The sequence below is a fragment of the Excalfactoria chinensis genome, chromosome 2, assembly GCF_039878825.1.
Source record: "Excalfactoria chinensis isolate bCotChi1 chromosome 2, bCotChi1.hap2, whole genome shotgun sequence".
Lineage (NCBI taxonomy): Eukaryota > Metazoa > Chordata > Aves > Galliformes > Phasianidae > Excalfactoria > Excalfactoria chinensis.
This window is the reverse complement of record NC_092826.1, coordinates 85,712,892-85,737,508: the sequence shown is the minus strand read 5'-3', so window position 1 is coordinate 85,737,508 and position 24,617 is coordinate 85,712,892. Positions and strand designations below refer to the sequence as shown.

The 24,617-nt window shown below is 38.1% G+C and overlaps 1 protein-coding gene across 2 annotated transcripts in view; it reads right to left on the bottom strand.

Annotated features, from left to right (window-relative positions):
- Nucleotides 1-24,617, bottom strand: part of CDKAL1 (CDKAL1 threonylcarbamoyladenosine tRNA methylthiotransferase) — a 344,063-nt gene that overhangs the window by 230,767 nt on the left and 88,679 nt on the right. For both annotated transcript variants that reach the window (XM_072328453.1, XM_072328454.1), the window contains exons 6-7: nt 15,869-15,965; nt 9,358-9,406 (exon numbers count right to left, since the gene is read on the bottom strand). In XM_072328453.1, the coding sequence (XP_072184554.1) occupies nt 9,358-9,406; nt 15,869-15,965 (146 nt within the window). The remainder of the gene's footprint in view (nt 1-9,357; nt 9,407-15,868; nt 15,966-24,617) is intronic.

The window sequence follows — 24,617 nt, the reverse complement described above, 5'->3', positions numbered from 1 at the left end:
GGCATTCAAGGCCAGGCTGGATGTGGCTCTGGGCAGCTTGGTCTAGTGGCTGGTGACCCTGCACACAGCAGGGGGGTTGAAACTGGATGAACATTGTGGTCCTTTTCAATCCAGGCCATTCTACGGTTCTATGACCTGACTCTATGATGATCTAGCAGCAGTCCCTCCTCCATTTTATGCATCCCACTGTGACTGCACTGTGCCATTGGAATAGCTCCCAGACTGATTCAAAGCACAGTTTCTTAGCTGTTGTCTTCAAGGTTAGGTGCAAATATCTGAAGGAGCTCAAGAACACAAGTTTAAAGTAAATCTTCAAAGATGCAGGAAACTCCAGCCTTGGCAGCAACAATTTCTATTGTTTTCAGTTTGTTGTTACCCACTCTTTGACTTTCCCAGTTACATGATTACATTGAGAGGTTATTCAACATTTCCTGAAAGACACTTATTTTCCTCACAACAAGGCTGCCAATGTACGATTGCATACCTCCCAGCTGTCTCTCACCAACCTGTTTGACCTTCTCCAGCATCTTGAAGGAAAAAAAAAAAGGACTAAGTAATATTTCACGTACTTTTGCACACATTTCCTTCCACCATTACCCTATTCTTAATGCAGAGCTTCCTCTCCTTAATCCTTACACTAAAATATGCATACAGGAGAACCGTATCTAAAAGGAGGCAGAGCAACTTGGAAGGGAAAGCAAAGGAGCAAGTAAGCCCAAAGAATAACTGAAGAAGTGTAAGGAAGAACCAAAGCAGTGATAAAGACCAAAAGATGGAAGGATCAAGTAAATATAGAAAGTGGAAAGAATAAGGAAACTTAAGCAAAAGTAACAAAAAGAGAACCTTAAGGACAAGGGAGCCTAAAAAGATCAAATAAATAATAAATGCAAAGGAAAAAGAGGCAAATCAGGAGCCATTACAAAATATTAATACCAAATTCAAGTAAGTTTTATTTACAGTGACGTCCTTCTAACTCTGCAGCTACTATGTAGAAAATAAGTTATTTATATCTTTGCAGAGGACTAAGAAAAGACAGCACCTGAAACACAAGGATGCAACTCAAATTGCCTAACACCACTGTACAGCTAGCCTTGACTGTTACTGATACTTCAGCCCAGTTCTCTTACACTTGGACTTTAAACACAGTTGTTGCTTTAAACACAGGCTTGTTGGCTGAGTTAGACTCAAGTCCTGGTTTACCTCTCGGGAATCAGCCCACTTGTGCCAATCTCCCACCTGCTCTATCTGCCCTGAGGCAAAAACAAGCTGTCCCACATCAGACACGACTGAATGCAAAGAAATCCTTGAGCTCCCCAGGGCAATCACACACTGCCAGATAAGTGCAGAAACAAGAACACCCACTGACTTAGGGCTTTACTGTGCTAACCCACCCAAACCCACCCATGCTAGCACTAATAATGTAGTGAAGATATTCCTGAGTGTCATCCATGGGATGCTCTTGGCGTCTAGTAAATGCAGACAACAGGCAAAAAGGAAAAACAAACCCAGATGGAATATACGTGCCCTGACTCTGACCTAGAAACTAATATAAATTACTCCTTTTTTTAGATAAGCATAAATGGGAACATTGTGCAAGTTAGCTCCTTCTTCAACTGGTATATGCAGGAACTGGATCCCCTTACAAGCCAGGGATTAATTCAGCCTAATGCTATCAGAATCCCTGATACTTTCCTCATCCACATGTCTAGGCACCATAGGAAAAAGCACATACTCAGCCAAATGACTGGTCCCATCAGGGTACTGATAGCAGTTGGTAATTTGGCCAAGTTGCTACAACTCAGAGCTCTTTTATATAGGGATTACCAAACTGCACAGACTCAAAGAAAGCTGCAGATACTATTAAGTATGTGACACACATGATATTAACCTGAAATATGTGTATTTACTAAGCCCTGAACTGGCAGCTAGCATATAACAACAATTCTGTTCCAGAAGACTCCAGAATAAGAGAGCCATGTGGGTGAATACAGCCTTTTAAAAGTTTTATTTATTAAATAGAGTATGGCAGTGCACAATCTTTTTAAAAAGCTCTGCAGATGGCCTGCATTGCTAGAAACCACAGATTATTTTTTTCTCTGTTAAACATTAAGTTGATCTTTATTGGTATTCCTGCAATGTTTTACTCAATCATAGCAGTGACTGAAAGCACTGAAATGGTAGAGTGTAACAAGTAAAACTGTAAACAAGATAACTACTAACAGGAAATTAATTCCTGTATAGAAATGTTATAGAAATTATACAGATATAATCATATATATGTGCAACTATTCAAGAAAATGATTTTCCTCATATCCACAGCGCTTTCCTTTCTCACAGTAGAAGAGCCCGCAATGCACTATTAAGGCACTATGTTTTCAAGACTCAATAGCTTCACTCTACTGTGACATCATGTGATATTATTCGCTTTCTGAAAAAGCAATTTAGTGTTAAATCTGCTAGGAACTCAAAGCACTGGCTATAACCTCCAAAAGCACAGAGGGACAATGCTAATAGTCAATTGCAGGAAGAGTTCCCCTGACTGTCTATCCTCACCCTCCTGAAGAAATGCATTTGATCAGGATCAAGGATGCTGTTCAAAACCCCAGGAGATTTGGGATAGAAACTTGCAAAGAAAAAAAAATCTGAAACAGATGAAATAGACCGTATTCTGAGGAAAGGAAATATTGAAGGGCAAATTGGCAGAGTAAGATGCAGGAATACAAGTAACTAATTTTCAGAGGAGATGCAGGTTGAAAAGAGAAAAACATGACTTAGAGTGACAGGCTGAGATCAACTTATTACTGTACGCAAAAGCAAGCTTTTAGTTTTGTCTCTACTCCTTTACCATCCATTTGAACCCTTTCTCTATATAATTAAATTGCACTGATTTGAACATGCAATTCCTTACCAGCCAGGAGTGTTCTCCAGCAGAGCTGAACAGAGCTAACCATGACCTGAGCTCTGTCAGCCAACACAGTTAGACTCAGCTGAGTCTAACTAACGTAAACAGCACAGAAAAAGAGGAATGTTACAAGAACATCATTTCTTAGCCTGAAAATGAGTACATATGGGTCTGGAAGAAAAGTTACCTTTGCTACTAGGATTTTCAAATCTATTCCTCACCCCCACCCCACCCCCGACTCTGTCACTCTTCTACTGATTCACTGTTCACCTCCCACTCAAGTTTCTGTGAAACGTTCAAGAAATAAAGTGGCACACAGCCAGCCACAACAGTTCTTCAAAACCAACCAACCAAACAAATAAATAAATACTAAATTCACATAAAATTCTGGTTCATCTCACGCACTTCATCATCCCCGTATGTCCAAGAGCATTTGAACAGGCACAGTAATGGCAATAAACTGCTGTGTAAGTGGTAGGGATGGAAACCTATTGTCTAAGCAAATCAAACTTTTATATTGAGTTCCCTAATTAAGGATTTTTTACAAAAGCAATTCACATGCATCTTTGCAAAATTTTCTCCATAATTTCTTAATATTTCTCACTGTGCTCTGTTGCTTTAAATTATACTGTAAAAATAAGCTTTTGGAACTGTTGCTGGCACAGTTCATCATATCACTCTTTCAAATTCAACTCACGAAGGCTGAATTTCTCATACATCATACTTCTCCTAAGTAGTCAGAAACATGAAATCAAAATTCGAGCCAATGCTCTTGTGAAGCATTCAGCTGAATGAAGACACCATCATTAAAAAATAGTAAGGTTAAGATAATTCAGGTCAGGGTCTTCTTAAGTCATTGTTCACTGTTAAAGTAATACTCAAAGGAAGACAAAAAATACTACTCGTTCAGGTAATGACTCTTTTCCTACACATAAGGCAGATGACTTAGATTTTAACAACAAAAAATATATACATGGGTTTATACAGGAAGAGCTTCAAAATTACTAATCATTAGACATTAAGAAAGAGATGGATGGAGTGAAGATTTTAACCTTATTAAGCTGTTAACCCCAGCTATTAATACACACAAAGTGGATCTTTTAAACTACTGTCATTTCAACACCATACCTTCAAGCTATGATTCTGTGTACTGCCTGCAAGAAACCTGGTTTAAGTGTGCCTTACACCTCTTACAAAATTTTTGCAGTTTGCAACATTATATATTTTTAATAATTTCAATTTAGAAAGCAGCTCTTGTATCTGGACATAGTGTGCCAAATGTAGCAATGTGCACAGATGCACAGGCACTGGCAAAGTAAGCTACAGGGCAGCTGCTGTGAGAAGAGACCAGGGGCTGTCCAATGCCATTCACTGATAGTAGCAGTCAGCTCCAACAGGCCCAGCTCAGAACACAGCTGTGCATGTCAGCCAAAGCAGTGGTATCTCTAGAAAAGCATAGTTTAGAAAGGGTAAAAACATTGCACTGAGAGAAGTGAGGGAATAAGTGAGAGAAAGCCCTGCAGACACCAAGGTCAGGGCAGAAGGAAGGCAGGAGGTGCTCCAGGCACATAGCAAAAGTCTCTTGCAGCCCAGCAGAGGCCCGGGGTGGAGCAGGCTGTCCTGCAACCTGTGGAGGACATGAGAACAGGTAGATATATCCTGAAGAAAACTGCAGCCCATGGAGAGGACCCCATGCAAGAGCAGGTTTTCTGGCAGGAACTGCTGGCCCATGAGGGACCCATGCTGGAGCAGTCTGACACCAGAGTGGAGCAGGGGAGGAAAACAAGGAGCAAATAACAGAGAAGAGCTGTTAAGGACTGATTGTAGTCCCCATTCCCTTTCCCCTTGTCCCAGTGTGAGGGAGGCAGGAGAGGAGCAATGAACAAAGAGGAGAAGTTGATACCTGGAAGAAGCAGGGGCAGAGGGAAAGCTATTTTTAGTTTTGTCCTTATTTCTCACTATCATACTCTATTTTTAGTTGGCAGTGAGTTAATTTTCCCCAAGTCTTGTTAGCCCATGACAACAATTAGTATGTGATCTCCTTGCCCTTACCACGACCCATGAGCTTTTCCATCTTACTTACTCCCCTGGTCTGCTGAGGAGGGGGAACAAGAGGGAGACTGGGTGGGGATATGGCAGCCAGCAAAGGTCAGCCCACCACACAGTGAAATAAATAAAACAACCCATCCAAAAACATCCCTTTTTTCTATGTGCTTTCAAAGGATTACAGAACCATGAACTCAACGAGGCCATTACCCTCCCTCTGACCCTCCTCGAACGGCAATTAGACACAAACAAGTCAGTTTCCTGACTGGGAGCCAAATAATATTCTTTCTCGGAAAAGAACTCCTGATGCCTACAATTTTTATTCCTCATTTGGCTCAACATCAGCTTCTTAAGTAAAGGCAACTCTTTCCACTATCACAGAAATTAAGGAGACAGTATTTTATCTACTGTAATCAGTGGATTGTAATGAAAACAAGCGGCGCATAAAAATACTACTTTCATATGTTGGCATTCATATACATGCACACAAAGTATGCCGTGTAGTCTACATATAAGACAGATACCATTTAACTCCTCATTTTTGTAGACTGACACAACTAGCATAATTTCTAAGTGTACGAGGGCAATTTAATACACAGTAAATACCGGTTAATGTTTAAACTGGGAATGGATGGGCAACTTCACCAGACAGGTCAACGTGACTGAAATCAAGAAAGGTTACATGAAGTATAAAAGGTCTGACCCTGAAGTAATTTCCTTTGGCTGTTCTTAACAATCAAATCTAATGACCCATTGTAAACCTCTGTTTTGTGAAAACACTAGACAGACACAATACAGACTAAACTCAATTCAGCCTGTGCCCCTCATCTCCCTAAGGCCTAAGCTAAAAGCAGATTCATACAAATGCTCCAGCTCCATGTTCCTTCCCCCAAGACAGCTTCAACATGAGCTTTAGCAGCTAGTGTGTCTAGAACAAAAGGTGGAAAAAGCTTCAAATCCATAAGGGCCTACATTTAAAACCAAGGAAAAAAAAAATAAAAATAAAAAAAAAATCCACATTGAGATTTTAAAGTTTATCCCAAATACAGCTTTGAAATTCTGAAGTCTTACCTGACAATGGAGCATAGACCAAATGCAATCAAGTTTTCTCCTATCTCAGATGCTGCAACTGCTTGGTAGACCTTTCCTAACATACTGTGCCATCACAACACGTTACCAAGAAACTAAGCATATGTGTGGAAATAGGATGCCTCAATGATGTAAAATAGCTGCAGTTCAGGCTTGAGATTTGGGTAAACTGCAGATGAAGCAAGTTTAACTAAACTATATAATTAGAGCCTTAAATGAAAAAACAGGAAGACTGACACAGTCCAGCTACATTTCTGCAGACAGCACTGTGAGAAATATAATTCTAATGCTGAGATCAAATTCATTCATCTAGTTCCTTGAAATCTAGGATTCTCCTTACTAGGAAATATAGGTTTACATAGAGTTGGAAGCCAGTAATTATGCTGTAAGGTAAGTACTACCATGAAGATCTACTTCTTGAATTCATCTCTTGAATCAGCACAATGACACTATTCTGAGGAGGGTTTTCTGAATATGAATTTAAGAAAGGAGAAAGAGGAAACATCATCATATTTCATAGAAAGCACTTTGAATAATTTTGAAGAAGTAATTTTGGGGGAGCAACACATTAAGCTTTGAATTAAATCCAACATGGCAGACATTATCTTTGGGAATGAGAAATAAATTATAATCATGAAAAGAAAAAAAAAAGAAACACTGGAGAAGAGGGGAAGTAGGTTTGGTTATATATATATATATATATATATTTATATTTATATTTATATTTATATATATTTAAAGATTCCCTTTTTGTGAACTGTGCACTACAAAACACAAATAACCACAAAAAATCTACAGCAGTCCTTAAAAAATGGGAAGCTAAGGAAAACCAAACCTTAGAAATGGCAACTCTGACAATCAACAAGGAATCTAGACAGAATAACCAGACAACTCGTGTAGGAACACTGATCTACAGGGACAGATGCCCTGCAGGGTGCAGATACTATGTGGTTTGAATTTATTCAGTTTAAATAGTTAAAATATTTTAAAGCCACACTACAAGAGTAAACCATCCATATAACCTATTGATTTCTTTAAAAAAAGACAGGTGAAGGAAATTGTATCGTATAACCGTGACAAAAATCTAACTAAAAACTTACTAATGTATGCTGCTTCTCAAGTTAAGATTTATATTTAATCTACCGTTTCACACCATACCCTCCTCTGCCCCCTCAAGATATCCTGGGCCTCAGAAGTTATTAGTAATGACATGAATACTAGAAGACAGGGGGCTACATTTCATTTGGTTTGACAAACACTTACATAAACCCCTACCATGGATGTATTTTATAGTATAAAGCATTACTAACAGTCTTGTTAACTGCTGTATTTTAATTTACTTAGATTATGAAACTTCCAAGTTAGAATCATTAATAATACGTGAACACCTTCAAATTTGTCTTTATTCATGGAAGGTGATTTCCAGTTCAACAAATTTACGCATTATCATTAAACAAATTGAAGCAAACAAAAAAGAAGCAAAAGCTTATAGTTTTAACAGTTGGCCTTTGAAAAAGCAAAGCTTTATTACACCTTATGACTACTGTCAATTTATCACCTCTCTTTCAGATAAAAATTTTGGGTTTGTTCATTTTTTTTTCTGACATTTTATGTTCCACTGTCTTCTGCAAAATCCCTGAAGGAAATGGCACTACGCATGGAATTCAGCATACTTAGTCTGTTTTACTTAGATCACTTACACTAAGTTAGAAAAGAACATAAATCTTACCCAAAAGCTACACTGCAATTTAAAGTTTATGTGTCAATTAAAATTATGGTACATTATTTCCCAGAAATTCAGCAATATCTAAAATGAAACCTTAAAATCAATTCAGTGAAAAAGATAATTTTTGGAATTGCTTCCTGATTGACTGTCTTCTTTCCTGTCATAAAATATTCAACCACAATAACCTGAGAAGCTATGTTATCAAAAAGCAGTAATGTTCTGAATCTGTATAAACATTACAAAGCACATTTTTGTAAAGGGAGTGCATACTGACTCAGTTTATCTTTTTAATCCCTTACAAATAAATACAATTCAGGAAAATTAGATGGGAATCTGACATACTGCGCTGTTGCAAAAATCAGGAGTTATTCCCATCTTCAGCACATTGTGAATCACAGAATCATAGAATTACCCAGGTTGGAAAAGACCCTGAAGATCGTCAAGTCCAACCACAGCCTAACAGTAGTACCCTAATTCTAACAACCTTCTGCTAAATCATATCCCTGAGCACCACATCCAAACGGCTCTTAAACACATCCAGGGATGGCGATTCAACCACCTCCATGGGGAGCCTATTCCAGTACTTAACTACCCTTTCTGTAAAGAAGTGCTTCCTAGTATCATGATGCTTCTGAGGAAAACAGTTGTGCACATTCAGTATGAGTACACTAAATATGTTTCTTCTACAATAAGCTGAAGGGGGAAAAAAAAAGCAAATGCCAGAAGGAAGAACTGTGAAATTTAATTTCTGAAAGCATTTGAAGTACTGAAAAATCTTACTAGAAGCCTTCCACACGGCATCATTTCTTAATAGAAACTTTTTTCCTCAAAGTTATTTTTCAGTGTTTTTTACATTTTCATGTTGTACTTCAAAACAACGTACTCCAGCATTGAAGTTACACGGCAACATATTATAGAGCAGACACTTGTTTATATTCAAAGTACAGCCAATTAAACTAATGTCTGTAATCTAAAGCTTCAAGGAACAGTAATTTTTATGGCCTGATAAGTAATGGAGACAAACTTAGGTAACCCAGAAAGATCCAGACAAATGTATTTATTTTATAGCAAATGTTTACTGGTCAGACTGCAGAAACAATACTGCCTTTGCCCCCCTTCACTGCAGAGCACTGTATGTACACACACGTTAATGCAGACAGAGAGTACAAGGAACACAGTTACAAAAGAACATTAAACCAGAGGATTATTTATCTGTCCTGCTGAGGAAAGCTCAGGGAAGTGAGCCAAAACATCTGAAAAAAAAAAAAACAGGAGAGGCCCAAACATAGGAAAGTGGAGATACAGCACTGAATTAAGATGGAACAGAAACTTTAAGCAATACTCTACATCCAGCTATACTGATAAAACTTAAATGGGTTCCTGAAGTCTCCTTGGGATCATTTACTTATGAATCCAAGAGGCCACCGAGCTCCTGAAACTACTACTAAGCGCACAAGGCACAGAACAGTGCTGTCCAAACATTTAGTTAGAAGAGAAAGCAAAGATCAGGTTAGTAAAGAACATAACAGCATTTCTGTTAGCTAATGCTTACATCTTACAGACCGGCCACAAACATCTCAAGTGTAGTGCTTACCTTTAATAGTTTCCTCCACAACTTCTACTACACGATCTATCTGCTGAACCTAAAAAAAGTCAGAAGGTCAACATCTAAGTAGTGAGAAACTGGACTTCCTTAATACAGCTCTTCCTTCACAAATGTGATCCTCTGGATTAAGTGGAAGCAAACTCTGGGGCTACGTTTTTATCCATTTCTTTTCTGTGCATCTTGTTTCGTCTGTCAGAGTCCCAAAAGAAACTCTAAAACACACCACCTGACTTAAACCAATTTCTGTTCTCAAAAACAGCAACCCACGAGTTTGGCTGAAGTCACCATACAGACACAAAAGAGGTGCTCTGTGAGCTCCTAGCGAGAGAACTTCAAGCCTTAACTACTGCTTGTGATCCAACTGGCTGCTGTGAGGTCACAGTCACTTGGGCAGCCAGGTGCCCAGGTGGCTCCATCAGCCTCAAGACCAGAACAACTGAACACTGTAATAAGCTGAGGATATTGTGAGGCAGGGAAGAAAAATAACAAGGAAATATTATAAGTGAAAGAAAGTGTAATATGAGAAGAAACTAAAAATATTATCTCATGGTTAAGAGAACAAGATGCTGTTCTGGATGTACAGCAGTCAGTGCTTGAAATGGAAGGAAAACCCTTGACGCTCCTCGTAAAACAGAGTAATATTTCACAAACATGGCAAAACATCTCTAACAAAGACAAGAAATCTGTACTTTGGTTATATTTGCCTAAACGTACCTGTAATCATTCAAGTAGTTCTTACTTGATATTCTTTAAAGTTAATGATCTATACACTATACCGGTATGTAAAGTACAAAGAAACAGCATTAACACTGTAATTAACACTCAAATTGCGATTTTTTCCTACAACTTTCACTCAAAGCATTCTACATGTTCTATATAGCCTGCATGTTTCATGCAGTATCTACTAGACATACGTATTGAAGTTCACATATAATGCAGGAAAACAACATGCAGAAAGCCCTACTTCATACATTAGTTCAGAATTTTTTCCCACAATACTGACTTTAAAATACTGTTTTTGTCAGCTGTATAATAATGAAATTAGATTTGGTACAACTTCTGCAATCGTTTCCTTGGAGGTTTTGATTTGATTTGTTTGAAAAACAAGCACAAAAGTACAAGTTACACAGGCTTCAAGACCCAAACCTGATCTCCAACAAAATTCCTTGGAAACCGTATAATTTGTATCAGAGCTCAGTGCCCATAAAGCACTGTGCTTGTCATTTTCTGTAAACAAACGGCTGCACAACCATCTCTATTTCACATCTAATTTCCAATTAGTCTAACAACAGCTTAAAAAAAGATCATCTGCAGTTGCTGTCTGATCTACAGTTCCACATGGAGGTCAGTGGGAGTCTATTCTTTTATTTGGCTTTTTACTTGTGAGATCGAGTCCATGTTAAATTACTATGTTTTTCTTTTTAAATGCAGCCTTTTCAAAACACAAATCTCTGCCAATTTGTATTCCTAAATACAGTATATCGATTATGAACTCTAAAAATTCAGTTTTTCAAAATATCACTAGTATTGGCATTTTTATGTTCTTACATGCCATGCAATATTTACGTCCTTTTCTGAATTGCAAGCATTCATATTACAGACATGCATTTAACATTTACAAAAATGCTTTAATAGACAAAACCCATACAAGAATTTATGTAGAACATGCGCATATTTTACATACTTGTACATATTAAGGCTGTTCCAAAAGTAATACCTTCTATTTTATTATGCTGGCCCACAATACCTGAGGCGGATGTCAGTGTTATGGCAGTGAAGTGGTGGTACATTTCAGCAGTGGCAACAGCAACAGTGGGTGACCTCCCCTGTTGCAGACTTTTATATGCACAGCATACAGGCTTTTATTCATTACTGGCAAAAATGCATAGCTATTGGTGGTGACTATGATGAAAAAATACTGTTTTTGTAGCTGAAAATTTGCTCTATTGAACGGTATTATTGTGCTCTTTGTATCTATTGTGGTTTCCGTGAAAAATAGATTGGAGGCATTACTTTTGGAGCATCCTACCTACACCCCTGAATACAAATGCAAGTTTTTTAAAGAGCTGCTTAAAAGTGGAAGTGTATACATTACAATTGTGAAGAAGGGACTCACAGCTTTGATTGGATATGTGCCTGCATGGACAGTTGAAAAGTGTTTGTATAATGCTTTGTTGACATGTAAAGGTGGTTGGGAAAGTTGTAAGGGTGGATGGGAAAGTTAGAAAAACTTGTGAAGAAAATTATAAGCATGGATACGTAACACAGTCTCTGCCAAAAACAACGCCTAAAATATTATTGCCACATCTTGATCCTAAAGCTGTTTAAGTTCATAATCATTGTAAAACAAAAGAAATCTCAATGGTTCAAAACCTGAACAACCTCTCTAATTACTTTCTGTGTTATACCTCTGGGGAATTTTTGCATAGCCCTGAACCCCTGTTAAATAAAGACAGGGAAAAACAGCGTGTTGTATTTTCATTTTATTGGGTAAATTAAATTATTCTCAATGTGCCTGTCAGAAAGACAGTTCATGTAAGTAATTAAAATTATTCATCTTGGAGATAAGACCTGCAACCAGGAATGGATGCTTATCCAGCCTTATATGTTATTTCTCTCATTACCCATTTTTCATTTGAAATTATTGGAAACTGTCTGACCAAAGTGCTCAAGTGCTAAAAACAAAATTAATGAATGCTTTCAAACTTCATGTAAAATATCTCCTCAGTAAAAGTGGAGTGAGAGAAAGAAAGTGTTTTGAGCAATCCTATTTGGGGGGGAAAAAGGAAAAAGGAAAAAACAAAGAAAAAACACAGGAAAATTAAGAAAAAGAAAAACACTACAAGGTAGTGGTAGTAAATTTCTTTGGCTATACAGAGAGTCATAGGATTCCTTTAACCACATCTCCACATCTCACTGATCTTACAGTGTACTCTCTTCAGAAATGAGTGGCAGCAAAAGTTTCCATAAACCTTCCTAAGCAGAGACTCAATCATGTTTCCTGCAGTCATTAAGAAGCCCATCAAACATGGAGACAAAGCTCTTCTTGATGCATGAAGGGCACAGATACCACTCCTCAACATTTCTTTGCAGTGAGTCCAAACAATCTGAATCATCTGTACTGACAAAAAAGTACCCTACTGCTGGATATTGCACACTGTAGTGTAGTGGTGGATGTAGCACTACATTTACCTCTGCAAATCACACAACGTTTTGTCCAGTATAAGCATCCACATGGAGGACCTTTTGTCCAATTATATATGTCTCTCCATTAGGATTTGAGTAGAACAAAAGCTAAGGACTGACTGGAGCAGACAGCTGTGCAGGAATACAGGGGGAACAATGACAGATGCAGAAACCTGGGCTTAGCTGGATAGAGAAAAGAGGCAGGGGTAGGGCCCAAGGGATGAAGAGGTAGCCAAAGCAGGAAACTAACTGGAGAAAAAGCAAAGCAGAGTGTTATAATAAGGCATGATGCTTGAGTTGAAATAAAGATCAGGAAGAATCTTTGAGCTTTTCTCATGCCATCTAAGGCAGTACAGCTCAGAAATTACATTTACCCAGCTCTCCGGGACACAAGGAAAACATGAGGTGATCCATGCTGGGGCTGAAGCTACAGACAATTGCTGAACACTCAAAACACAGGCCAATTACATTCCAAGCCACTCACCCCTCATTTTACCCCAGCACTCCTGTGAGACAAGTCCCAAGCTCTTTAACTGAGCCCCAGCAATTAGCTGGAAGACTACACAAACCTACACACTGACCGTCTGCCATCAGAGAAAGTCCCCAAGCTCCCTTTGTACTGCCACTATCACATTCAACAGATGACTGCTAAATGTAAACAGCTCAAAGACGTGCCTGTAATGCGCTATGTCTGCAGTCTCCCATTAGGTGATTTGTGAGTGCACTGCAGACGTGTCTTTGAGGATGGTCACGCAAATTCTTCTAAGTGCTCAAGCATGATCTGAGCGGTCTCAGAAGCAGCATTAACAATCTGAAACTTTTTGCAAGATAAACTGGGAAAAAAGATCCAGTAATCCCTGAATACACTTAGCGGGTAGTTAAGTGAGAGGTTGCATATTTACAAGCAATTTTGTACTAGACAGAAATCAGTGAGTCTCGAAACAACACTATCTAGAAAAATGCAACTAAGAACCTAAAAAACAGATTAAAGAAACTCTTTCCAACAGTCTCATCAAGAAATTACCAAGACTGTGTGAAGACACTGCACTGTCAAGGGGGAAAACAAAGCATTGACCTTGACCAAGACAGTACAATAGAGACTTTTTTTCAGTTTAATATGCTCATTAAATTAAGGACAGAAGCATTTTGTGGGACAAGGAATTTCAAGAAATCTCCTTTTGAAGTTATAGGACCAGGAGAAATGATCTTCAGATGTCCCTGACAAGGGTCTTCCTTGAACGCCTCATTGCACTTCTCTCAGAGGCTGCAGCTATTAAAAAACAGAGAATGGTTGTTAGATAAAGCGATTCATGAAAGTCCAAAACTTTCTGAGAGACACGCACTGCCTTTTAATGGAGTCTGCGAGGTGGGAATCTAAGGCACCACAGAAACACTCCTTGGTCCATGCTGTACCACAAAAGAAGACGCAGAATCATTTGGTCCAATGATGTATTGCAATAAAGATGGGAATGCTTAAGGCTTCCCAGCAATCTCCATGATAAATGAAAGGGTATTCATCTGTTCATCCCTTACTACAACCCAAAATTAACTTTGGAAGGAGTTGTCTCCAGGACACATATTTACAGCAGAAGCATCATCCCCTGCCAGTTGTTACAGTGCTGATGCTTTTGGGAGTTATGTCAGTGCCTTTTACATAACAACTATTCTGGTCCCATTTTAAAAGGACTAAATCCTCTAAAGTGAACATTGCAATTTCTTCAGAAAATATCTCTTAATATCAGACTTCAACTTTTTCTACCTCAGAAGATAGAACCTATTAGGTAATAAAAAGAAAAAAAAGGATGAGATTGAGAATAGGCCAAAGGAAGGGGGCAGCAGTACCTTGCCTGCACAGTGAGGGGCTGCTGCAGATACAATCACTCTCTGGACTCAACTGCTTGTGAACACCCTGAGACCAAACATCAGCATCCTAATTGCCTGCAGTAAAACAACATTTACTCTTCACCTGATAAACAGAATCACAGTCCAAGCCAAAGGACAGTGACACATTACTGTTATAACCAGGTAAGATACTTTTTATCTCTGTCTTCGTACAGGTAGGTATCTTCACATTCACTGTAATGAACAATCACAGGTCATGAAAACCCATAAAAACCATTCACCTTTTTATTTTCCTATCCTGCTGCACATAGTAAGTTGGTATCTTGGAGATGAAAAAGCACCAGATTCTTTGCACATTGATATAATTCAGAGGAAGAAACAATATATCCATGGAAGTATCAACACTTTGTCATCTGTATACATCAATGTAGCATGTCACACACCTTGAGTATCATTTCTGGGCAGTGAGCTAACTTATAGGCAATAAGGTATCTAAAAATACAGCTGGAAAGACAAAAAGTAAAAGATAAAACATTTTGGGTGGTGGTAGTTACAGAAACGAATTCTTCGGAATGTTTTATTGCCGTTCCTTTAAAATCTTAGTTCCAACCTGATTTCATCACAACTGAAGTGGAAACACTTCAACCTTTCCACATTCTTAGCACATGAAAGATGATGCACAACCACCCATTCTAATTTAATACAGGACAACTTCACTCTATAATTCACTCATGGAATCCAATGACAGTGTTTCAACTCCATCTTGCCTTTTACTAATTTTGATCTAAAGCCTTAAACCATGAAGACTCTTTTCTAGCTTGTGCTTCATCTCCCTCATTTTCAGGAAGATTCTACAGAGGTGAATAAATTAGATGGTATTACTTCATTTCAAAGGATACTGAAAGCACCAGCTGAATTATGCCAAAAGATTGCAGGTTATTTTTTCAAGGCAGAACTTGGTTACTGTCTAGCAGCTCAGTCACTGATGGATTTAACTCTTCAGATTGCCTCATATTTAAACAAAACGATCACTTTCTTTTGTGATTTTGTAAAAACACCAAACCTCCAGCTGTGCCCCTGTAACATCTGCTCAAGTCCTTTGCCAGCCTTTCACTTCTTTTACCAAAGGATGTATTATTATTATTATTATTATTTTAATCTTAATGCAAATAAACTGTGATATTTTAAACAATGTGGCAATGGCTGTTATCACCACCCTTTCAACTACAAATGGCACTAAAACTCAAGAGCATCCATTTCCTTTGAACCCTCATCCCACAACCAGAGCAAATCACTGTGGATGTAAAAAACGCTTAAGTGCTTTATAACAAAAGCAGACAATCAGAGGTATTACGTTTCTCTACTGCTTTTTGAGGAGAAAGTCAACCAGTCAACTAAACGTATACTAATGATATTGGCCTATGAAAACATTTACAAAATTCTTCGGTTTCTAATTGCTAAAGATACATACCCCTATAATACTCAAGCCTTTGAGGTAATCCTGACGAGGATGGGCTTGTGGAACACAGCCTGCTACAACCACTTTCTTGTTTGCTTCTTGGGCTTTCCTAAAGAAAAAAAAAAAAAAAAAAAAAAAAAAAAAGGCTGCATATTAAGATTTGAAAACATAATTTTCAGTTCCATAACAGACATATTGTGCTTGCAACAAGAAAGCATCCACGATGAAAACATTCTCAATTCAGAAGCAATTTGTACGTATGTGAACCTCAAAAACAAAACAAACCACTACAAGAAAAGAATCCTACACCAAAGATTACAATACACCACGTGGTCAGTTTGTGGAGTATCTACAGAGAGCATTACCACTGTACACCATGGATGGCAGTACCATTTCCAAAGCCCTAATCAGAGGTACATTATATGTGCCACAATGACAGCAAAGAATCTTATCAAGAAAGATGGGATAGAGATACTGAGTGTGACTCAAGAGAAGTTACACAGAATACAAGTGACGTCCTATACAGACAGGACCCACTAGTTCAGAACATAAGCATCTATTCAGTACCAGTCAGAAATGACCAACTGCATTAGCCTTCTAAATCTGTATTTATATACTTATATATTAATTTATTTATTTTTTACATTAAGCATTTTCAAGCTTTAATTACTTGTATTTGGCAGACAACTGTTTGTGTCAATATTAACCACAGAATTCCTAAGCTTGGCGCTATATTAGCACTTAGTGGAAAACTAAGACACTAAGTTTAAATAGCACCATCCATTTCTTTAGTAATACTCTGACTTATTTAAATTCAATGCTAAGTATCAAGCTACCGCTGAATCTTAAAAATGAATACAAAACAGTGTGATGCAAAACTTTCATATGTTTATTAAACTTTGAAGATCATTCATTAACATATCAACTTATTAATAATTACTGCATCTTTGGCAACAAGTTGACCAGAATTACAGGGAGAGCATTAAACCAGGTTCTGTGGGGGCAGAGGATGGAAATCTGAGGAGCAACAAGAACTCGTGCATTGTTGATGCATTAGAAAGGAAGAAACCACTTCAGAAATGCCACATGGGAATCAGGGCTTCCTCCTCTCAAAAAGTGGCAGGACCAGCAGCCAGAGCGAAGCAATACAACGCACACAGCATGGGCAACAAACTAGAGGAGTTGGAAGTCATATTGTAGTTTTCCAGCTGCATGACTATTGCTATTACAGAAACATAGTGGGATGACTCATAACAACTGCGGCAAGGCAGAAGAGGCGGTAGAGTTGATCTCTATGTAATAGAAAGGACTGACTGTTTGGAGCAACAGAACTCTTTGTTGTGTTTTTTTTTTCAGGGAGTGCCGTGACAGGATAAGGGGTAAGAGCATTCAATTGAAAGAGGGTAGATTTAGATTAGATATTAGAAAGAAAATCTTCACTCAGAGGGTGGTGAGGAACTGAAATAAGTGCACAAAGGTGCTGTGTATGCCTCATCCCTGGGAATATTTGAGGCCAGGTTAGATGGGGCTTTGGGCAACCTGATCTGGTAGGTGGTGTTCCTACCTCGTGAGGCAGGTGGGGTTGGTGCCAGATAATCTTTAAGGTCTTCTCCAATTCAGACTATTCAGTGATTTTATAATGATGTTCAAAACCAGTAAAGAAGAGAAGAACTGAATAATTTTAGCAGATTGGCTAGGTCTGACATGTCAGCTGCTCTAAGAACTGCCATTCATAGCTGTGTGTCTTATCACAACCTGCCAGGCTTCTGCCTAACTGCAATCTCTTAAATCCAGTTTTCTCCAGCAATATGTAAACTAATTAAGTGTTTATTGTTACATTAAAATAGTGTAAGTCCTATCATCACATTTTTTAGAAAAATTCTCTTATTCAAAGTACCCAATTGCTTATATGACTGTAAACCCTTTGGCTCGTTTGAGCTGCCCCAAACTGAATGGAGCAGAGAAAGCGACGTTCAAAATGCACAACAAAGACTCCACACTGAATACCTGTTAGCCTCCAGTAGATGCTAATTTAACGAGGGAAAAAACTAAAACCCAGACTGGTACTACAAACGAGTTGTGCAACTGAGTCACATTTTTCACTTTGTAATCACAATATGGAAAATTTTATTTACAAATTATAACTAAGATGAATAAATAAATAAATAAATCTCATTTGAATACAGGAACTGTAGTAATATAGATCACAGGTTATCTTGCCAAATGTCATGTGTTAGTAGCTGCACTAAAAATGAGGTATTTCAAAGGAACAAATTACATATCCTATAAACAGATAAGTGTGAATTAACATGAAAATGTAAGATACCTATTACACTGCTTCTAATATAAATGCAGTAAACATATCTGTAATATTATCCATTTTCTTTAAAAAGAATTTTCAGGAAATCTTCAGATATTCATCATACAGAGCCTCACTGATCCTCTACTTGCATGCTATGATATTTAATATAAATGCAAATCCTTTAATGTATCCACAGAAATTTTATCGAGGAACAAACTACAATGAAATGCTAATTCAGCCTGTTACTTAAGCAAGGAATCTAGTAATTTTTCTCAAAAAACAGCCACCTTTTATTTCAGTGGTAAATATTGAAGGCATCTGAAAAGGCTTCAATAGAGGTCACCTATTTCTACTTCTACAAGTTCGTCTTTTTAAAATCTACTTCATGCATTACCTAAAAATGCCACATAGCACAGTGAGACACTCCACCAGCCCAGGAAAAAAAAAATCACTACTTAAATGGTCTAATAGACTCAACCTAATGCCTCAAGGCAAGACAATAAGACCCGTCTCCAGCAAACATCACACACATCCCTAGGCAACTGTGCATCTGGTGTAATCTGCTGTTAGCAACTGTCTTCTCCATCTACTTGAAAGTCTGCAAGCACTACAGAGGAAAAAAGCTTTTATTCAAGTCTTTTTATCTGAGGGGGGGAAAAAAAAATCCACATTTCCCTTGACAAATTAAATGGCATTTTAATGTTATTTCATAGCTTTAACATTTTGCCTTTTCTTCTGGGACTATAACTGGAGTTACAGGGTAGAAAGTTAAACCGATTGTTCTTCCTAATAAGAACTGCACTCATTTAGCTGTTTCTTAAAGTTGTACAGGTCTCTAAAGAATAAAGAATTTTGCACAATGAGGTGGTTTGTTTTTTTTTTTGCTTTAAAGTGCAATTAAACAGAAATGTTAGAACTAAATTTCCAACCATAGTCAATTTTCACTGCATCCACAATACAACGTACAGTCTGTGAACTCCGCCATATAGGCAAAGCTACTATAAGGAAATTATGAAGATGTTGGTGTCATTTTTCAAGAAACCATTTCTCAAAGTATGCAGTAGTACCAAATAGCTACGTCCTTTTAACATCACTTAACAAGGACCGTTCTTATTAACAAAATCCAATACAAGCTATTCTTTAGAAATTTAGTTAGCACAGCAACTGCATTAAAAAAGCTTTTATCCACCAAAAAACATGAATAGTAATGAGAATAATATCTCGCGGAACCTATTAGAGACATGAATAAACATATCCTCCCTTTCAGACACCTTTCATATTTTTCAGTTATGTGATCCTTACCCTGAACTTCCAATTTAGCTGTATCAGCATGTATTTTCCAGCAATAAATTCTTCTCTAAGAATCACTTGCAAGTCATATAATTTGAAGAGCAATTTAATTAGAGCAATTCTGTTTTGAAGAAAAAAATTATTCTAGCTACTGTAGGGAGCCTGCTTTGGCAGGGGGGTTGGACTCAATGATCTCTAGAGGTCCCTTCCAACCCCTACAATTCTGTGATTCTGTGATACTTCCTAAGTAACAGGTATTGGAATGAAAACAAATGGGGGAAAAAACAGAGGTATGACAACAGTAATCAATAGAGTAGAAACCTTGTAAGAGATGAGCAGTGCATTCACAGATTATTCTTCAGCAGAAATCACAGAATCAAAGGGGTTGGAAGGGATCTCAAGAGGTTACTGAGTCCTACCCCAGTGCCAAAGCAGGTTCCCTACAATAGGTCACACCGGTAGGCATGCAGACGAGTCTTGAATAGCTCTGTGGAAGGAGAATTCAGTGCTTTCAGTGTTCTATCTCTCTTACCATAAAGACACTCTTCCGCATGTCTGTATGGATCTTCCTATGTTTCAAGTTTTAGAACATTGCCCCTTGTCCTATCACTTCCTATCACCAAGGCGAGCCCAGCCTAATTCATTTACCTCCCATCTCCTTTTAGATATTTATAAACACTAACCAGACTCCCACTCAGTCTTCTGTTTTTCCAGGCTGAACAGACCCAGGTTACTCAGCTTTTCCTCATACAGGAGATGCTCCAGATTCCTAATCATCTTTGTGGCCTTCTGCTGGGCTCCTTCTAAGAGACCTCTGTCTTTCCTGAACTGAAAAAGCCTGGAACTGAACACAGCATTCTAAATGTGGCTTCCCAAGCCTGAGGAGAGGGGGAGGATCACCTCCTCAACCTGCTGGCCACACTTCTTTTAACACACCTCACGGTACCACTGGTCTTCTTGGCCACAAGGGCACACTGCTTGCTCATGGTTAACCTGTTGTCCACCAGAACACCTATGTCCTTCTCTGCAGAGCTCCTATTGCATAGATTTAGTCCTTTCAATTATACTTGTACCATCACATTGAATCAAATATTTTTTGTTACCTGCTTTCCCCTTCCCCCCTCAAAAAAAAACCAAACTCCAACTATGCTACAACTATGACAGAGAGAAGCTCCTTCCCGTTTTTTGAGGGAATCTATCACTTTTTTTTTAGCTCCAAGAAAATTTGGTCACTAACATGACATGGATGAAGAAATGACTATTACCCCTCAAAAAAGCCAACCATAGCAGCCTGATTCATCAGCAATGTCTATATAGCAACATTGCTGGGAGTTGGAGCAGGAAGCTGTATGACTTTCTTGTAACTCACAAAGTGACCAATTCTACACATCCTTTTCTGCTTGGAAACTTTCCATCCACTTTTCCCAAAGCCTATATCGCTGTGTGGGGTTGTTATGACCCAAGTGCAGTACCCAACATTTGGTTTTCTAAAATGCCATACCATAGGCCTTGGCCCACTGATCGAGATCATCCAGATCACTCTGCAGAGCTTTCTATGTTCACACAGATCAGTGTTCCCAGCCAAATGATCCTGTATGCAAACTTACTCTCCACATCCAGATCGCTAATAACACCATAAACTATATGAATACAAAATCAAATAAATACTAACAAAGTCTCGTTTTTCTCCACCAAAATTAATTGTTGGTGAAATTAAATAATGGAGATCCGTTTTAACAAGTAGCAAGCTTCTTCCACCAGAGGCACTAAATAGTAGCCAAATACAAGTCAGAGAAAGGAAGAGGACTATTTAGCAAAAGCAATAAATTAGCAGGAAAAATGCTTTAAAGTTAGCTTATTGTAGTCAGAAATTGTAAAATAAAAAGAGAAATTATTTGTACAATAAAATACAATGGGAAATATCTTTGTTCTCTGAAACAGAACTGGAAAGGCCGATGACAACTGACTCCATCATTATACTCCCAAGTATTCCAAAAAGTTGTGAAGGCACAAATCAGAATGAAGTTTGTGACTAAAAAGCTCCAAAGACATGCATGAAATAATATATGGAAAATTTTTGCTAAGACAGCTCTCTGTCCTTCTACAGTATGATCTGTGTATATCATGAGATAAATCTGCCAGAGGTTATAAAAAGTAAAACAGGAGGAGACTACTTCCCAGACAGTAGAAATGATGATGTGACATCTCTGGGGAAAAGCAAATGCTATTTGGCTAAAGATTCATTTCTGTGAGAGATCTTCCAACTGTCTCATCTGTTGAATTAATCAGTAGGAAGCCGTAAGTTCTAAGGAGAGTGCAGCACCACTGGAATTAAAAGATGGTTCCAGCATGACATCTAGAATAAATTCCTGAAAATCCATAAAAGTACATGGCTACTCTGGTTTGAACAATTATGAACAGTAACTGTGATGCTACAGGCATTGAGCCAAACTAATGCTTCATTACAACCGCTACCCAAAGGCTTGCTTCCCATCTTTGCTGTCAGCTCCTTCCTTCCTCCCGCTCCAGACCATCCTCTTTTTCATTTCTGGCCATCTAGATTCACTTTGCCTTTGCTACAAGCTCTGCAGCTCACTTGATCCTTCTATGGTCTCATTTAACTTACTGATACAGTAAGCTATGGACTTGGGGTGTGGATTTATTTTAATTCAATTTAATCAGCTCACACAAGAGAGAGAGCAATAGAGCCACAATGATGGTAAAGAGAAAGTTGTTGGGAAAATGCAGAAAAAGAAGGACATGGGAACTCCTCATTTTGTCTACAGTGAACTTGATGCATTGCGTGTAATATTCCAGTTGGGTGGTAAAACGCTGAATGGCAAAGGTGAATAAAAAGAAAGATAGATAAAAGAAATTCTCATACAAGTTGTGATTTCTAGCTGAAGGGCAGGCCCATAATCAAAGTTGTTTAGAAAATAGGAGGAAAACCTACCAATATTATGAACTAGAGAACTGTTAGAATTATCTTCTAAGAACAGTTCAAATCAACTTAGGTCTGTCAGCCTCCTTGTACATCTCCAGAGTCACCAAGGAATTGCTACATTTTGTGGGGCATACGAAGGCCTCAAGTTCGCTTGAGCATGTTGATACTCATCATCAAAGTTAACTAAATTGCTTTTGAGTACTAATTTATAGCAAAGCAACCATTCCGTTACTGTGCTGCATATCCTGAGTTGTTTCCTTTGGCAAAAACTATCACATAACACTTAAATCATCCAGGTGAAAAATAATTTGTAGGTTATCATTGAAAGAAAAGAAATTGTGTCTTTTGCAAAAATATTTCAGAAGAGACAAATGTCTGCTCCAACAGACTCAAAACTGAGATTCTAAAGATGCGTTCAAAGAAACATAAAATATCTGTCACGGCAGATGTGAAATGTCAGCTCTAAGATGTACCACATTTTTCCCTAAGATTCTGAAAGGACATACATGGGGAAAAAAAAAGTACTCTGTGCATTTAGTTATTCACAGTACCTGCACCACTAGTCTTTATATATATATATTTATTTATTTATTGTGCATCTTTCCTATTCACAGAAACAAACTTATCTGAACACAATACTCAAGACTTTGGCTTTTCATGAGCACAACAGATCCATTCTGCTTTTTATGGCAGACATGTGCATCACACTCCAAACTGATGTGTTAGCAGCTGCTTCCAAACTACAGGGAGTACTCTCAGTGCAGCTAAGTGTATTAGTTCCAACACCTCAGTTAGAACAGAAACTTGCTTCCATCCATGTATAGCATGCAAGGGATGCAACTGCAGGATTATTTGCAGAAGAAAAACAGCACAAAAAAAAAAAAAAAAAAAAAAAAGCAGACATAATTGAGTTTAACATGGCGGTTTGACTTCTGGCAATGCTTGCATTTTTAAATATGTCACAATAATAGTACTTGAAAAGGTAATGCTTTCCATAATCAACATTTTAACTACACTGGGATTGGAGAAAAAAGAAATTATTTATATTATTATTACTTCATATTGCAGACATGATACACCACAACCCGAGTAGCAAATGTTGCACTTGAGACATTCTCAATACTGGGTAACTTCTATTCCCACCTTTCATATCAGACCTTTAGCTCTCTGCTTACAGCACCTGTAACTAACTCTTGAGTTTCATTAAGGCACTGAAGTTCTGCTGATCCTGCCTGGCAAAAGCAGAGGCTGTTGGTAACCACACCAACAGCAAAGTGCTAGAGATGGCAGATACGGAAAGTGTCTCAAAAGGAAGACTGCCAGCTCATGCATATCTTTGAAGCTTCGCATCCTTCAGTGCATCTGGAACACACTAAGGTTCTAAAAAATACTTATTCATTTTTCTGCAACTCCAGTTTCACTTCACCCTTTCTTCAGCAAGGATCGAAGGAAATTCATGTTGAAATTCTTTCCAGAAGCAGCTGAAATAATTCCAAAACCAACAGTAACAAGTTTATCATCCCTTTCTATCTTCTACCAATACTGTCCTCTTTCAAACACACTATTCTTTCTACTACTTTTAAATAACAAGACATCATTCAAACTTGAGAACTTAATCCTACCTTGAATGTACTTGTGCACATACAGATTGTTCAATCAGATACACTTATATCAAAACTGGTGAAAGAAAGTATTCTGTAAACTTGCACGGAAAGGAACACTGAAATACCAACTCACAGATTAAAGAAGTGGAAATCAAATCATTACAGTGAATTATTGTATAATCCACTTATATATTACTCTACGTCTCCATTCTTTCTACAGATAATCCAGTAATAACTGTAGTAGTCTATTTTAGTATTTGTGCCAGACCAATACAAGCTGGAGGACAAAAGGATTGAGCACAGCCCTGTCTAGAAAAACCTGGGAAAACTGGTGGATGGCAAGCTGGATATGAGCCAGCAATGTGTCCTCACAACCCAGAAAGCCAACCATACCCTGGGCTGCATCAAAAGAAGAGTGGCCAGCAGGATGAGGGAGGTGATCAAGCATTTTTAATTGTATTATCAAATAACAAAACAAAAAGAAAATTCTCAGGTGATGTGTGTGAAGACTGCAGTTTGCCTGTACGCTGCTGGAAGTCACGGTCACTGATGCTTGAACATCATTGGAATGGAAGAAGATGCCATTAGCAAGAAGGAAACTCAAGTGCATCAGGCAATATG